Raw genomic sequence first — 17,460 nt, forward strand, 5'->3', positions numbered from 1 at the left:
CTTTCGAGAACCGTCTATCTTTCCCCGTAATGTAAACACGTCCTTAAGTTGTCCTTGATGACATGGAGCATGTTTAGCTCATTTAAGAGAGAAAAAAAATTCATGCTAGGTATTCCAGCTTTGCTACCCACTCATCATCGGACAAGAGTCCTTGGGATTTCTGATTATTTTGCCGCTAAAACAAATAATCAAATTCCTTCACGCATGACGAATAGTCGTCTCAGCATTTTGCCCCTTGATAGCCGCTCTTACCTCAGCGTGATGAAGAAGGTGAATGTACTGGGAACCTATTTCTTCGTAGAGCATTTCAAACATCCGAAAATTCAGGGCTTTATGTGTAATTTCATTCACAAGTTATATAGCACTGGATAATAATTTTTTTTTACCACAAGCTGCTCACGATGGAAAATGCAATGGGTAAACAAAATGTCTGGGTGACTAGCATTTTCACTTTTGCAAAAGCTCCTAAGCAATGTCCAGTCATGTTTGTAGCACCGTTTGTACAAGCACCAATACCTTTTTTCACTCAGTTTCGTGCTTCAGGAATTTAACTATCAAGGGCTTCAAAAATCTCGAAGCTAGTTACTCTGCCCTGCAAGTTCAGCGGGAAAAAAAGTTCTTCTTGTAATTCTCATTGAAACTCAACCCTTACAAAACAAAGGACATATGCTTTGTTACTGACGTCTGTAAATTCATCAAGTTGAATTGAATAAAATAGTGCATTTTTCCAATTGTTACAACTTGATTTTCAATATATTCAGTAATTTCTTCAATTCTGCTCCTGAAAGTGTTAGCAGACGTAGGGATTAACTTCAGTCTCTGTATAACTTGTTTTCCCAAAACAGCTTCACAGGATAGTAATATGCAAGGTTTGATTAAGTTTTCTCCTATTGTATATGGTTTTTTATTCTGTGCAATTTGGAGTGCTATCAAGTAGAAGCCATTAACAGGGATTCAACAGCCATGTTTTTTAAAGCCCCTATTACTTTTTCATACCTCCATGCGCTCTTTGAAAATATTCTAGTGGTTTGCGTGTTTTGATTGCAAGTGAATTTTAAGTTTTAACGGTTTCACGGCATCGTTAGATAAACTTTCATGATAAATAACTCAAAGAAGCCCTGGATCCAGCTCACTACCAGGTTCTTGAAGAAATCCAGATTTCTTCTGGGTTTTTTGTTGCCTCTTTTTTGAATTTTCTTTGTAATGTTCTCTGACGAGGACTGTAAATGCTCTGGTAAGTCTAATTCACTGATCAGCTGAATATTATTGCTATTTTTATCACTTTATCTTTACTTTTTCCAAAGAAGTGCTTGTTGAACAGATTTGCACATACACTTGAAATTCTTCAAAGTTTTATCCCTGGGCCTCAACACATTTTTCAGTGGCCATGCCATAAGTAGTACGTGCCTTGAAAGATATCTTCAGAGACCCCTTGCAAGTTTTTCGTCACGGCTGATTAATTATCTTCAATAGATGAAAACGGGTCCTTTTCATGTCTTGGCTGTCTTATTCCTAGGAAACAAAAAATAAGTCTGCTGGTATGACGTCAGGACTAAAGGGGGATAGGGGTAGGGGAGTGTCGGCACTTGGTGTTTGGCCAGGAACTTGCAGACTCGCAGTGTGCTGTGACAAGGCATATTTTTCTTACAGAGTTGCTAGGTAGTGGAAATCCCTTGTCATCCTGACTACCCTTTTTCGGACTTTTTCTAAAACAGCCATTTAGTATGCTGCGTTTCTGTCCTTGAGGAAAGAGCTCCTTATGGACCACTCAATTGCTGGTGAAAAAGGCTACTAGCATTTGGTTGAGCTTTGATGGTTTTTTATTCTGGTTCGTATTCAGAAACTCAGGTTTTATAACTAGTGGTGAGTTAGTCCAAACAATTAAGTTCATTTTCAACACATTTTGACACATAAGTTCATTTTACAAAAGCTTGCTTGAAATTTCAGCTGGGTAGCTCTTTTGGTCGTCTGTCAACACCTTAGGCATAAGCTTGTCGCGCATTCTACTTCTTTCCAAATCCTCAGTAATAAATCGAATCGCAACAGCAGACGAAACTTTCAGTTTCGTCTACTATTGACCGAGTTTGACCGAGTCAAACTCAAAACAAGCAGAAATTAACATAAGTTGGGCTCAAAACCCCTATGCCTTCCCAAGGCCAGATCATAATTTGCACTTTACTGAAAAAAAATGTAACTGTTTTTACTTTTATAACTTTAATAAATCAAATAATATTAAGATTTTGATTACTAAATATCAGTATATGTATATTAAACTGACAATGTACATTCATTTGTATTTTTTTCAGTAAAGTGCAAATTATGATCTGGCCTTGGGAAGGCATAGGGGTTTTGAGCCCAACTTATGTTAATTTCTGCTCGTTTTGAGTTTGACTCGGTTTTACTGTAATTTCTGTTCGTTTTGGGTTTCATTTATGTATCGATGCTGATTTGTGGTAGTTTCATGCTTGGTAGATTATTTGATTATTTTTTTTGCTCATTTTTGTTTAATGGAGTTCTTTAATTTTCTTTGAAAAACTTATTTTGTGGAAAAAGTTTTTTTTAATTATATTCTGTTCGTTTTATATTGACATAGTCTTTTCAGAGCAAAAGAAAATAATATTTTAAATCTTTTCGTTTTTTTTAAACATTTATTGTTTGGCCTGCTATTTGTATGCTGGAGAAAAATTTACAGCAAGTTTTAACAACATACAGCCTCTTAAAAATCTGGACACTAATAGAAGTGTTTAATTTAGTTTCACACCTCGTCTAGTTGACCTGAAATGGAAAATTTGATACTATTCGCAAAAAAATCTGTTTACTTTCTTTGATAGCTTGGATACACTTACGCTATTTTGATTTGGTTAAATCTTAAGAGCAGAAGCAGCCCCAAAAGTTTGAACATAAAACCCTTATTCGTTCTTGGGACACTGCTGAGATGCCTTATTGGGAATTAGCATTAACACAGTGCATTTTGATTTAATCTTATGGCAACATTTAGTTTTTAAACATGGTCAAATGGGAGGGTGGGCGTGGGAGGGAGATTAGTTTCCCTCAAATGACTTTCGACTATTAAAAGGGCCTCAATCCTTTCAATTTTCAATCGAATGGGCCCTTTTCGAAGTTCCCACGAGAACTCCTTCGATACAAAGTGCCTTGGTCTAAACAATAACAACAACAAAAAAATAATACATTATACCCCCATCCATCTTTGCTATAAAAGTATCGCCTTCCAATTCCTTTTGACGATTAAAAAGGGCACTAGGCCTTTCGATTTCCAATTGAATGAGCCCTTTTTGAGTTTCAACAAAAACACTTCCTATAAACACCTTATATTTCACCAGGGCATAACTTACAACTCTTACCCTAAGGGCTGTGAGGGTGGTTGTCATCCTCTAAGACCTAATTTCCAGAAATTTCAACTACGTTAGACAAAATGACTATCTCAAAATTTTGATTGGACGTGTCTGGGAAAATGGTGGGCGTGGAGTGTCGTTAGTCTTTCTCCAATCACTTTCAACTATAAAAAAAGGCACTAGCCCTTTCAATTTCCAATCAAATGAGCCCTTTTGAAGTTTCTATGACAACGCTTTCAATAAAAACCTTATATGCCCCCAAGGGATAACTTCCAACCCTCGCCATGAGGGCTGGGAGGGGGAGGGTGTCATCCTCACAGACCTAATTTCGAGAACTTTCTGCTACGTTGAACAAAATGGCTATCTGAAAATTTTGATTGGGTGTGTTTGGGGGAATGGTGGGCGTGAGAGAGGGGTTAGTTACCGTCCAATCACTTTCAACTATTAAAAAGGGCACTAGCCCTCTTTTACCCAATTGAATGAGCCCCTTTTGAAGTTTTTACGACAAATCTATAATTAAAACCCTTATATACCCCCAGGGTATAACTTACAGCCTTCGCCCTGGGGACTCTGGGGGGTTAATCATCCTTAAATACATAATCTCTAGAACTTTCAACTACGGTAATTATAATGGTTATCTATAAAATATGATTGAATATTATTTGAGAAACGGGGGGCGAGACATTGGGTTTAATCACCAGACCCTCACTTTCTACTATTAAAAAGGGCAATCTCAATTTCCGAACCAATGAGCCCATTGTGAAATTTCTAAAACTACTTTCTATATAAACCTTATATGCCCCTAGGAAATAACTTACAACCCTTGCACTGGAAGCTCTGTTGGGGTTATCATCCTAAAAGACCTAATTTTCAGAACTTTCGACTACGCTGAACAAAATGGATATATAAAAATTTTTATTGGATGTGTTTGTGGAAATGGTGGGCGTCAGAGGGGGGTTTGTTGCCCATCAATCACTGTCGACTATTAAAAAGGCAATAGCCCTTTCAGTTTTCAATTGCATGAGCCCTTTTGGATATTTTTACAACATCGCTTTCAATAAAAACCTTACATGGTCCAAGGGCATAACTTAAAACCCTTGCCCTGAGGGTTGTGGAGGGGGGATGGGTTGTCATCCTTAAAGACCTAATTTCCAAAACTTTCAACTGTGTTGAATAAAATGGCTATATAAAAATTTTGATTGGATGTGTTTGGGGAAAAGGTGGGCGCGAGAGGTTAGTTGCCCTCAAATCACTTTCGAGTATTAAAAAGGGCACTAGCCCTTTGAATTTCCAATCGAATGAACTTCTACGACAAACATTTTAATAAAAACCTTATATGCCCCCAGGGCATAACTTATAACCCTTGCCCTAAAAACTGTGGGGGGAGTGTTCTGCTCTAAGGTATAATTCCCTGAACTTTAACTGCATGGAACAAAATTGCTTTTTGAAAATTTTGATTGGATATGTTTGGGGAAATGGTAGACGAAGAAGGGGTTTTAGGTGCCTTCCAATCACTTTTGACCGTTAAAAAGGGAACTAGCCATGTTAACTTCCAATGGAATGAGCCCTTTTTGAAGTTTCTACGACAATGTATTCAGAAAAAAACCCTATATGGCCCAAGGGCATAACTTTCAACCCTTGCCCTGAGGGCTGTGGGGGAGTGTCCTCCTCAAAAATATAATTTCTATCTGGAAATCCACAACAATGAATAAAATTGCTATTTAAAAATTTTGATTGGATGTGTTTGAGGAAAAGGTGGGCGAGAGAGGGGGGCTAGTTGCCCTCAAATCACTTTCGACTATTAAAAAGGGCACTAGACCTTTAAATTTCCAATCGAATGAGCCCTTTTTCAAGTTTCTACGATAAAGATTTCAATAAAAACTTATATTCCCCCAGGGCATAACTTATAACCCTTGCTCAAAAGACTGTGGTCGGAGTATCCTGCTTAAAGGTATAATTTCCTGAGCTTCAACAGTGTGGAACAAAATGGATATCTAAAAATTTTGAGTCGAGGTGTTTGGAGAAATGGTGGGCGTGGGCGGGGTGTTAGTTGCCTTGAAATTATTTTCGACTAATAAAAAGGGAACTAGACCTTTTAATGTTTATTTGAATGAACACTTTTTGAAGTTTCTACAACAACGCGTTCTATAAAAAATTTATATGCCCCCAGGACATAACTTAAAACCCTTGCCCCGAGGGTTGTGGGAGAGTGTCCTCCTCAAAAATATTTTCTATCAGGAAATCAACCATGCTGAACAAATTGGCTATCTCCAAATTTTGATTGAATGTTTTTGGGGGAATGATGGACGTGGGGGGGGGCTAGTTGCCCTCCAATCACTTTTGACTATTAAAAAGGGCACTAGCCCTTCGAATTTCCAATCGAATGAGCCCTTTTCGTACTTTCTACGACAAATCCTTCGATACGAAGTGCCCGGGTATGGAGAAAAAAAAACACACAATGTGCCCACATCGTTCTTTACTTAGGCAGCGCTAGCGTGCTGCCTACGATTAGCCATGTCTTGATGCCTAGTGCAAAATGCTTGATTTTCAATTCAAAATCAACGGACTCGTTTTATGTTCTTATGGATGTCAGAAGGAGGGGGGAGGGGTTCCCAGGGAAACAAAAAGTCGTTCAAACTTAAGACGGACCTGATCATTTCGGTATATGATGGGGCCCCTCCCCCCTCCACCACAGACTCTTTACGCCAAACGTTGACTTGTTTGTACCAATCTTTTAAGAACGAATGTTTAAACAGTTGAGGCCGATTAATTATAAGACAAAGCTTTATTTTATACACTATGAAACTTTAGTATAAAGAGTGAGCTGTTGAAGGAGGTATATAACATAATTTCTGTTTTCTCACAACTTGTGTAGATTCAGGGGTCGTCAAATAACACTTGCCGGAAATTCTATGGCTGTCCTTGTTTAAATTAATGTAGCAACATTTTAATTTTCAGGTCATGCAGCATTGACGCTAAGATCGAGACTCCGATGTATTATTATTAGAAGAGACAAGGAAATAAAGGATGCAAATGAAAACAATGGAATCAAAAGTCGAAAACCTAATTCTACGAATCTATTGGTGCTAAACGAAGTTGTGATTGATCGAGGTCCCTCTCCCTATTTGTCCAATATCGACCTCTTTCTCGACGGACGGCATATTACGTCAGTACAAGGAGACGGTCAGTTTTTATCATTGTTATCATTTGTTTTTATCCGGGTACGCCAAAAACATGGTAATTAATGTGATGTTAACCAAAACCTTTTATCTCTTTGTTTTTTCTCGACTTGATTTCTCCATCTGAGGGGGCAAGTACCCCTATAAGGATGGAAAAGGATTACTAAGGGGATAAGAAAAGATTTCTGTACAATAGCCTTATAGAGTCAATTTATAAAGTGGTACTGCGCCAATTTGCTACAGCCTACAGAGGGTTTAAAATTTATCCTACTATTATACAGGCTCAAAAAATGACACAACGTTGGGGGCCCCCAAAATTAAAAATATAAAAATTAAAATAATAAATGTCTGTAAAATTTAAATTAAATGACATAGCTGATGTGTTGTCAGGCTTAGCATATTTTAGAGAGTAGGCTTTCAAAGAGCTGCCGAACAAGTTTTGGCAAAAATAAATAAATCGGAAAAACAGTCTTGTATGATGTCATGACGTCCAAATGGACCATAAAGTAGAAGTGGTGCCTTTATAAAATTATATTTTTTTATTGGACCATTAACTTTTGCCTCGGCTTATCTTTTGTCATTATGAAAGACATATCGCTGAACCTTTGTTTCTTTTAATTGTTCGGGAGGTGGGACAAAAACTTATTTTCTTCTAACGATTTATCTGGTCCAGGATTTTGATTGTCAAAGGTATGGAAGGCATTCACGACCACCTTTTTGTGTTTGCTAACCGCTTGTCTTTGCTATTCATTTTCATTTTTGACTAGCCACCGCTGTTTTTCTAACAGCGTCTTTATTTGCTCTTCATTTTTATTTTTGACTGGCTCAAAAATGAATATATATATATATATATATATATATATATATATATATATATATATATATATATATATATATATATATATATATATATATATATATATATATATATATATACATATATATATATATATATATATATATATATAAATATATATATATACAAAAAAATATATATATATATACATATATATATATATATATATATATATATATATATATATATATATATATATATATATATATATATATATATATATATATATATATATATATATATATATATATATATATATATATATACATATATATAGAGAGAGAGAGATATATATATATATATATATATATATATATATATATATATATATATGTATATATATATATATATATATATATATATATATATATATATATATATATATATATATATATATATATATATATATATCGGTGTCGCATATCTTCTAACCGCCCGTGTCTACTCTTCATTTTCATTTTCGACACGTTTTTGGATTTTGGTTACTTCAGACAATTTGGCAATGGCCTTTGCTTTAGCTGTCCGTATTGGTCTTGCTGCAATTGATGGTTCAGGTTGTCAAATTTCACATCTTATCATGTTTGATAGTTCGGGTGTTGGTCCCATATAAATAACTGTTGCGTTGGAAACTCAATAATCTTATTTATGCTCTGCATGGCATCATATAAGAAAATGCTTATATGATCCCATATATGATGTTATAAGAAATGCTTAAAGGATGTACTAACATAGTACATGACGTCATTTGCAAAAAAAAAAAATTAAGGCTCCTAATAAATTTTCTCAGACTTTTGACCAATATAGAACTTTTTTTTTTCATGAGAGAATATCCCAAGATACCAATTTTCCCGAAAAAATATGGAGCCGTTTTTGAGAATATACATATATATATATATATATATATATATATATATATATATATTTATATATATATATATATCCATCTCTAAATTTGTACTCATTAAACGAACGAAACTTTGGACAGATTTATGCCAAATGATCTCGAAGAAGTCCAAGTGGGTGAAGTCCAGTGAGCCTTTATTATCACTGTTGATACGATGGACATTTTGAAACTAGTAGCCAATTAACAGTTGCAAAAGGAATACAACCCCTTAGTTCTGCACAGCACATACCCTCAGGGATGGCATATGGTGGAGTTTTTTGTCAAGTCATTTTAAATTTTAAAGTATTTTTTTTTGTATTTAGAACATTTTGCATACCTCTTTCTGGTAAAAAAAAAAAAAAAAAAAAAAATGTCAAATTTTCATTTGAACTTGACGCTTGTGTCATTCAGGTTCTCCAGAATTTTTGAGATTTCACCAGAATTCACCCAAATTTTTCAGATTTCACCAGAATTCACCAGAATTTTTTGGAATGTTTTCATTTAATGGATTAAAGATATGGTAGCAACATAAGTTGCAGAGAACGGTCAGTATTTCGTAGACCCAGTTAAAAAATAACACTTGGTTAAACACGTTGAATTGAAAAATTAAACTTTAGTAAAATTCGACTGATACCAGGCCACCGAAATCTCTGCACAATACAGATAGGCCTACCATAAAGCAGTTTGAGGACAGAATTAATAAAAATTACCTTCATTTGAAATTGTCGTGTCATGACATACATTGTCATACCTCATGCAAAGGACAAAATATGGTTAAACAATGTTTACATTATTTTCTTAAGTTCTAATTAAATATAAATGGGTATTTTTAAGTACTTTTATTTTTTCTTATATAATTGTTTGAGATTTTTGTGTATAAAATAAGTAAACAGATAACTAGATTTTTATCAAAAGATAAAATTCTTTTGTAAACACATGCTTTTTCATAAGCTGGATCGCAAATCGTGCCAGGCCATGAAAAAAAAATGGAAATGCTGGTATACGGGGTACCAGATCAACCTATGTAGGATTAAAAAGGCCGAAAGCCCCCCACCCCCCAAACAAAAAAGAAGTGAAAAATAGAATTTTTTTAAAACTTTGTCTTGGAAATAAATATTCTTTTTTTTATCTAGTGAACTAGAAGCGACAGATTTTTGCTGATTGTGCCAATGGTTTTAGTTTCCCATTCGGTAGATAAATTATTTGATAGATTTAGTGCATTTTTTACGGAGCACCGAAATCAAAGCTGTTGTTACCATCCTTAGGAACGACAACGTTGTTTAATTTGAGTGAATTTCATAATTGCTTTGATAAGAGATTTTGTTACTTATGCACGATATGAATAGCTAATATATCACGCCTTTTATCATGATTTTTAATCACGCTTTTCATTAGTTGCCAAACAAAATCTGAAATTGAAGTGAAATAGCCCTTCAGTTTTCTTTTTAATTTATAATCAGAGACTTCTAGGGGGGGGGGTACAATCTCTATAGCTTCCGAAACTCATTCTTGTGCTCGCATCTGCCTTGAAAATTTCATTAAAATATGGAATCATGATAAATTGTATGCTTTCAGTATGTTGAACCAATTGTTTTTGTTTTTTAATATGTTGAACCAATTGTTTTTGTTTTTCAATATGTTTTTTAGTATGGTGTATGTTTTTCAATATGTTGTTAACCAATTAAAAACCCTACTAGTACAGTCTGTGTTTATGTCAGTACCATATTTTTCTCTATATTTCTAAAGATAGAAGGTAAGAAAATAAAACCTTGCAATCAGCAGATATTACCCTGTTCAAGAGAAAGCTTCCCTCTTTTCTCTTGTAAGTGCTACAGCTCAATTTTTGCTACACTCGTATGCTAGTGTAGTTCATGTGTAGAGTATTCAGGGGCAAATCTCCAGTATTTAAATAGGGAGGGGGGCAAGAGGGGTTCATATCTGGACAGTCAAGGGACATGGGATATATAATAATTTTTTCTCCATGTTATTGGGTGAGGGGGCAACTGCCCCACACTCCCCCTCTCCCTTAAATGACGCCCCTGAAAGTGTTCAAAGGAACACAGTGGTCTGGACCTTAGGGGGGATGCAAGAGAAGTTAACTTGGTGGAATAGGTTGGACAAAAAAAAAGTAAATATCGAACCCAGTTTCTGAATTTTTCCAGGAGGGGATTGCTCTGCACGCATTCTTCCCCTTCTGTTTTTAGGGATGAGAAAATGGATGATATATATTTTGTATTCAGATTTTGTTGCCTTCTGTGTTCTAATATAGCCTGAATCAGTCATGCTGACTTTTTCTCAACTGGATTGGGAGTATTTTCCTTTTTTTTTGTATATATTACCCCTCCCCTTACTACTTTTCTAAATGTGAAACTGAATTTTTTAAACGTGATTATACCATTATAAATACTGAAAATTTGAATAATGATACTTTTTACAAGTAAACTCTTTAGGAAACAAGAAGAGAAAAATATCGGTCTTAAAAAAAAACGAGCTGCATAATCTATCGGGTTGACTAATTCTAATTGACAAATAGAGATGACCAAAAAAAAAAGGCAAAGAAATATTATGTCGACTCCATCTACTGAAAACCTGACTAGTTCTTTTTTTTTAGAAATAATGTGAACTTTAATCCCAACTACGTATCTTCATTACCTTATTTTCACAACACATTAATAGGGCAAAGATGCACTTTCCAACATAGCATAACCCAGGTTAGATATCATCGATAAGGATCAGTTACTAAAGATACGGAAATGGAGTTGAAAATCTTTTCAAAGTCCAATTTTTTAAGACCACCAAAAATCATAAAATGAAAAGGCAACAAAACAACATGTTTGTTGCCCCTGTTATCTGGTTCTGACCCTCTTAGATAGTCCTGACTTTCTTAGGTCTATTCATACTTTAAATCTGCAGTTTTCTTAGAATTTTCCTTTTGGTTATTTCCGAATCATGATATTTTAGGCTATCAGTGTTGCCGCGTTCAGATTTGAATCTAAATAAGTAATTCTAATCAATAAAATGCAAGATCACTTTTGTCTGTAGATATTCAACACAAATCTATGAATTCTCAAAGATAACTGGTTCTTCAGACAAAAGCTATACATTTTTAGACTGTTTGGTGATATTTTTTCAGCTTATTTTTAGTTAATTTTTCTTTTCTTTAAATTCTACACTCTGTTATACCTGAAAGTTGATATGTAGGCCTTTTTCAGTAAAAATTGGGGAAATTGGGTTAAAAATTCGATCTCCGGCTTTTCGTAATTTTCAAGATTCGTACTGTTGTCTATTTTTCCATTTAACCAATCCAAACAATTTTGTTTTCTCTGTCCTCGGTACTTAGTGGATATCTTATGTATTGGTAAAAGCAGACTTTATAAACGGGATGACAAAATAGATAAGATTTATTCAAAGTTAATTTTAGAAAAAACTTTTTCCACAAAAGAAATTTTTTGGACGAATGTTCATCGATGTGTTGGTTTCAGACAGCTTAACGCTGCGACAAGTTTGTAATAATACCAGTATTCGTGTTCATACTTATAAAAAATTAATTAAAGAATTAATTATTTTAACTAATTAATTAAATTAAATTAATTCTTTAATTAATTAATAAAAGAATTGATCAAAGAAAATCATTCTAGCTTTTCTTGAGATGCAGTTTTAATAAGAAGGAAACGGAATTAGTTTCAGTTAAAAAGTTTAATTAAAAACAGCACATCGACTTTTTATGGTAACATTAAAAGTTACGAATATAAGAAGATTTGGAGCCTGGAAATGAGCCACAACAAATTCGCAGTGTCTAATAAGTTTGCCTTCAAGGTATATATCACCACCACAGCCCCAATGTTGAACTTTATCTTATCCTCTTATGATAACTCAACTCCCAGAGACCTGAAAAAAGAATAAAAATAATTACTACAAGTGATTCTGCATCATATACTTTGCCTATATTTTGGAATGAATATTGTAGAATAATCTGAATTCCTTCTTTTCTTCATTATTTTTATGTGTCATACTTTCTCTGTGGCTGCTTAGCTTTGCATTTGGGGAAAATTTTCCACGGGGCAGGGGAGAGAATTAACCATGGGGAAATTTCCCGGGGGGGGGGAGTAATTTTACTGGTTGGAATAAACCGAAAGAGGGAATTCTCAGGTGGGATAAACCTTGTACCAAATGTAATTAGCCTACGATAATAGTAACTTTAATTTTCACGTTATTCTTGATTGAAAATCTATTTTGCTGATTCAGTTTGGTATTCTTGCCAGGATCAGATTATGGTACTACAGATACTTGCCAAGATCGGTAGTACAAAAGTGGAAAGGCGAGGGGATAACTAACTTTGTTAAAGGTCGGCATCAAGAATGATATGTTCCCAAGAACCCCTGCCTCCTCCCCAAAGACACACTTGGTTTACTGAGATGAGGCATTTTTATCTAAATGAGCAAATATTTGGTTTTAATCCCCCTCCCCCCGAAAAACTATTTCCTGCAAATGTAGTTAAAAGTACAAGTTAACGATATGTTCACGGTACACATAGGTAAACTGCTGTTGCAACTTGGCCAGCGAGATGCATTATTGGTGCTATCTCACTTATAATCTTGTTTGATTTACAAGTGTGGCTATAATGTAGAGATAAGACAAAATAGATAAGATTTATTCATAATTAATTTGTGAAAAAACTTTTTCCACAAAAGAAATTTTTTGAAGGAAAGTAAAGAGCTACATTAAATCAAAGGTGAACAGAAATAAAGACACATCCTTTTTGAATAAATTTTCAATGAAATCCAAAAGCAACAGAAATCACAATAAATAGCCAAGTCAAACTCAAAACGAGCAGAAATTATGAATGGGGCCACATTAAACTGTCATCATCTGTATTGTTTTTTTTTTTTAGTAGTCTTTGTTATGATGGTGATTAAAAAAATATGTGTTATGAGAAGCAAAAACACGTAGCTTTAAATAAGGATTGTTTTCAGTAAAGTGCAACTTACGTTCTGGTCATTAGACGGCACGAAGGCGTCAACCCTACTCTTAGTTTCGGCTCAATTTGAGCTTAACTCAGCTATTTAATGTATTTTTTGCTGGCTTTGGATTTCATTCATTTATTGATAGTGATTCTAAGGTAGTTCTACACTAGAGAAATTGTTTGACTTCATCTCTGCTCATCTTTGGTCTAATGCAGCTTTTTATTTTTCCTCTAAAAACTTCTTTGTGGGATTTTGTAACTGATTTTTTTTTCTAACGGATTTCTTTTCGTTTCTTATTGACAAGATCTTTTTCAATGGATAAGAAAAGAATATTTTAAATGTTTCATTTTTTCTCTATTAGAATCCAGATTTTTGGTTTTTATTTTGACAAAATTTTTGATAATGTTCAATAATAAACGCCCTTGTGACAATCTGAATACACTTTATGTATTATGATTTAGTTTTACACCTCCTCAATTTTCCCTGAATAATAAAACATAAAAGTTTGGCTGAAATTTTCTCCTTAATACCATTAGCTTTAGTAGTAGTAGTAGTAGCAGTAGCAGTAGCATTAGGAACAATATCAGAAGTAGTAGTATTGGTAGTAGTAGTAGTAGCAGTATCCACATATTGCCTTTTCGTTAGTTCAGCACCCCTCCCCCCCCCCCAACAAGCTCTTTTACTTTCATTTTCATACTACAAGTCATTAGTGATACACCCGTTGACAACCTGCATCATTTAGTTTTCAGTTTCGTTTTCATTTAGTTCAAATTTCACCTCAGTATTCCCTGAAATTTTCACATTCATACTTGTACATATTTATACTTCATGCTTAGCCATGGTAGCAATAGTCATAATAGTAGTAGTGGAAACTTTCTTCCCTAGGTAAAATTCTCCTCGTGGAATATTTCCCCTGTGGACAATTTCCGTGTATTTCTCTTTAACAAGTACTACATGTAAACAATGGGCAAATTGCATAGTCTGGGAATGTGGGGTGTCATGTCATCGCTAGAGGCATAGTTATTAGACCTATCATCTATGCTGAACCAAATGGCCTTCTCAAAATTTTTATTGGATGTCTTTTGGGGAAAAAGTGTAGTGGGGGGGGTCTAGTTGCCCTCCACTCTTTTTGGTCACTTAAAAATGGGACTGTACCTCTTAATTTTCGTTCGAATAAGCCCTATATTGATCTCTTAGGACTGCTGGGTTGATACAGTCACCCCTCAAAAAAGTCATTTTTGGTTTTTAGGAAGGAAGGCGGGTAAACTATCTTTGCACCCATCCGTGATCTTTGTTCTGGAAAAAAATCCACATTTTTGTGATGGAAGCATGAAACCTTATAGTAAGGTTCTCTGACGTGCTGAATCTATTGGCGTGACTTTCATTAAAATCACTTCTCTTTTGGGGGGTATCCCCCCCCTTTTTCGGAAGTTTGACAAATTTTATTGGGTTTTTAGCTTTTGATGGGTATTATTAATTTATAAATTTTGTATATTTGAAATCGGCATAAAAAGTCAATTCGTTTAATGTGTTAATTGTTATCAAAATGCTTTTTTAGTATTTCGGTTATATTGGGCTCTTACAATTCTTTACACAAACTGTTTGATTCAGGGCATCGCAATATGACTCGTAGTTGTAGGGTTGAAGTCTGAACTTACGAATAAATTCAATGGAATTTGTATTTGACATACATTGTAATAACTACATATACAAGAATATAATAACTTGTTTGATCAGAGTTAAAAGAGGACGAAATAATAAAGGGTTAAAATCCTAAAATCGAAATAATAAGATGCTAAAGTCCGAAATTCGCATTTCGGAGTCCAGAGTAAGAAAAAATACAACAAAAAAGACAAATAAAACCGTAATAACAAAAAAGGCTAATAAAAAAATGAGATAATAGTTTGACTTCGAAAATATAAAATGCTTCAAAACAAGAATTCATGAAGGCTGGTTAAAGAATATATACTGGCTAAGACTGAACGAATATTAAATCCATTACTTAAAACAAATATTACTAGTAAAACTCTGGAGATAGAAATAGTCAATAAAGGAGAAAAATGAAGGAACTGGCTCGAATAATAAAAAAGGAAAAGATCGGATTTCTTTATTAATTAAATAAAAAAAAACAAGTTTTTTTTTAACTTAAAGTAAGGAGCGACATTAAAACTTAGAACGAACAGAAATTATTCCGTATATGAAAGGGGCTGTCCCTTCCTCAGCACCTCGCTCTTTACGCTAAAGTTTTTTATTGTTTTAAAAAATGAAGCTGTGAGACAGAGCCAAACTTTAGCGTAAAGAGCTAAGCGTTGAGTTTCCAATGGTTCAAAAATTTCACTGTCTCAAATGTTTTGTTTTGAAAAATGTTCTCATATCTGGAGGTAAAGCAGTGAGAGAGGAAAACCTTTTCCCTGTGATGGTCTGGTATCGCATTTTTTGAAAAAAGGAGGTACCACGTGATTCTCCTGCACTGAAGCGTTTCTAGTTTAGCTTTGTTTAGGAGAAGAGTGCATAGAACCTTACATTTCCTTGAAATTCATTCGCTTGTTGTTTTTTTGATGGATTATCTGAGTCGTATTATATCGAAAGTAAAACACGTTTTAAATGTTTTCACTTTTTCACTTTCATAAAAGATAAATGATCAAAACTTTAAGGAATGAATACCAGCATATGTCAATTAACCTGACAATCCATGGTCTTTTTTTCCATTGAATCGCAAATTATGTTCTGCTCTTTAGAAGGCATGGGCGTTATCAGCCCTACTCAGGTTAATTTTTACTCCATTTGAGTTCGACTCGGCTATTTATTGTAATTTCTGTTCGTTTTGACTATCATTAATTTATTGGCAGTGATTTGTGGTAGTTTTACGATTGGAAGATTATTTGACTTTATATCTGCTAATTTTTGGCTTAATGGAACTCTTTACTTTTCTTTGAAAATACTTGTTTTGTGGGAAATGGACCTCTTTACTTTTCTTTGAAAATACTTGTTTTATGGAATTTTTTTTTAAATTAATTAATAAAAAAAGGACGCATATTTAAGGAAGCACGTCGACACTATCGTGGATTTAGAAGGATTAAATGTCACATATAATTCGAAAGAATCATGTGCAGTGTCGTTCAGGATACTCATAGGGTTGCTGATTAAATTTCTATAGAACGTTCCAACGATCTTAGGTCGTCGACAAATTTCTATCTATCGGGAAGTATCTTTCCGAGGATGTTGATCTCAATGAAAAAAAAGAGGGAATCTGGGAGATTATCTTGTGGTGCTCCGTTATGGACAGGGAGGGAGCTAGAAAAACATGGCTCGGGCATTAGGTTTTTTATAAACATTATCTATATCCTGTATATATATAGATATACGTACACACACATATAAATATATGTATACATATATTTATACATATATATTATGGTGTCTCGTCAAACATAATGTTCTTTTAATTGAAACAAGAGGAATATCTGAAAATTTTAAAAGAAGTTTTATTTTATATTAGGTCAAATCCACTTATAACATAAAAAGAGAGATAAAACAAAATAAACACAAGTAAGCTTACAGTTTTCAACGCAACCAGTTACACCTGAACTATCATGCGGCTAAAAGATATACCACAGCGAAAACAAGGAAATATGTGGTTAAAAGAGAAGTGGCAGTGAGAATTACAAGCAATTACGAGAAAGCGATTATCAGAAATTGTCAAAAATAGAGTGGAAAAAAAAGTTGTGCTGTTAGAAGACCAGCGACAGCAAAAATCAGACCAGGTCAAAAATGAAAGTGAAGAACAAAAGAAAAATTACGATATAAGAACAACGTCATCAAAATCTTCGACGCCAACGAAATGTGGCGCAAAACCCAGTAGGAATCTACAAAAATGCCGTAAACAACACAGCTATTTATTACAAGTCATTTGGACCCTTCGACGTTCTAGGTGTTCCCTGGGGAGCCGTCTTTATTCCCTAGGAAGGAATTGCAAACAAATATCACCCATCTGGAGGTTGTTACTTACAACGAGAATCAATATATACAAGCTTACCACTTGTCCAGTGCCAGGGCCCCTATAGAAATCTGCTATATATATTTTTTTTTAACTGGCATATTGACATTTCTGGCCACTAAAACGATCTAAAAAGATCACAACTATATATATATATATATATATATATATATATATATATATATATATATATATATATATATATATATATATATATATATATATATA

The 17,460-nt window shown here is 34.1% G+C and overlaps 1 protein-coding gene across 8 annotated transcripts in view; it reads left to right on the forward strand.

Annotated features, from left to right (window-relative positions):
* LOC148957069 (NAD kinase-like) overlaps positions 1-17,460 on the forward strand; it is a 234,783-nt gene that overhangs the window by 199,478 nt on the left and 17,845 nt on the right. For all 8 annotated transcript variants that reach the window (XM_089088508.1, XM_089088481.1, XM_089088473.1 and 5 more), the window contains one exon: positions 6,312-6,536. In XM_089088508.1, coding sequence (XP_088944634.1) covers positions 6,312-6,536 — 225 coding nt within the window. The remainder of the gene's footprint in view (positions 1-6,311; positions 6,537-17,460) is intronic.

Source organism: Artemia sp. Qi Xiang Cuo, chromosome 1, assembly GCF_049724085.1.
Source record: "Artemia sp. Qi Xiang Cuo chromosome 1, ASM4972408v1, whole genome shotgun sequence".
In the NCBI taxonomy this organism is placed as follows: Eukaryota; Metazoa; Arthropoda; class Branchiopoda; order Anostraca; family Artemiidae; genus Artemia; species Artemia sp. Qi Xiang Cuo.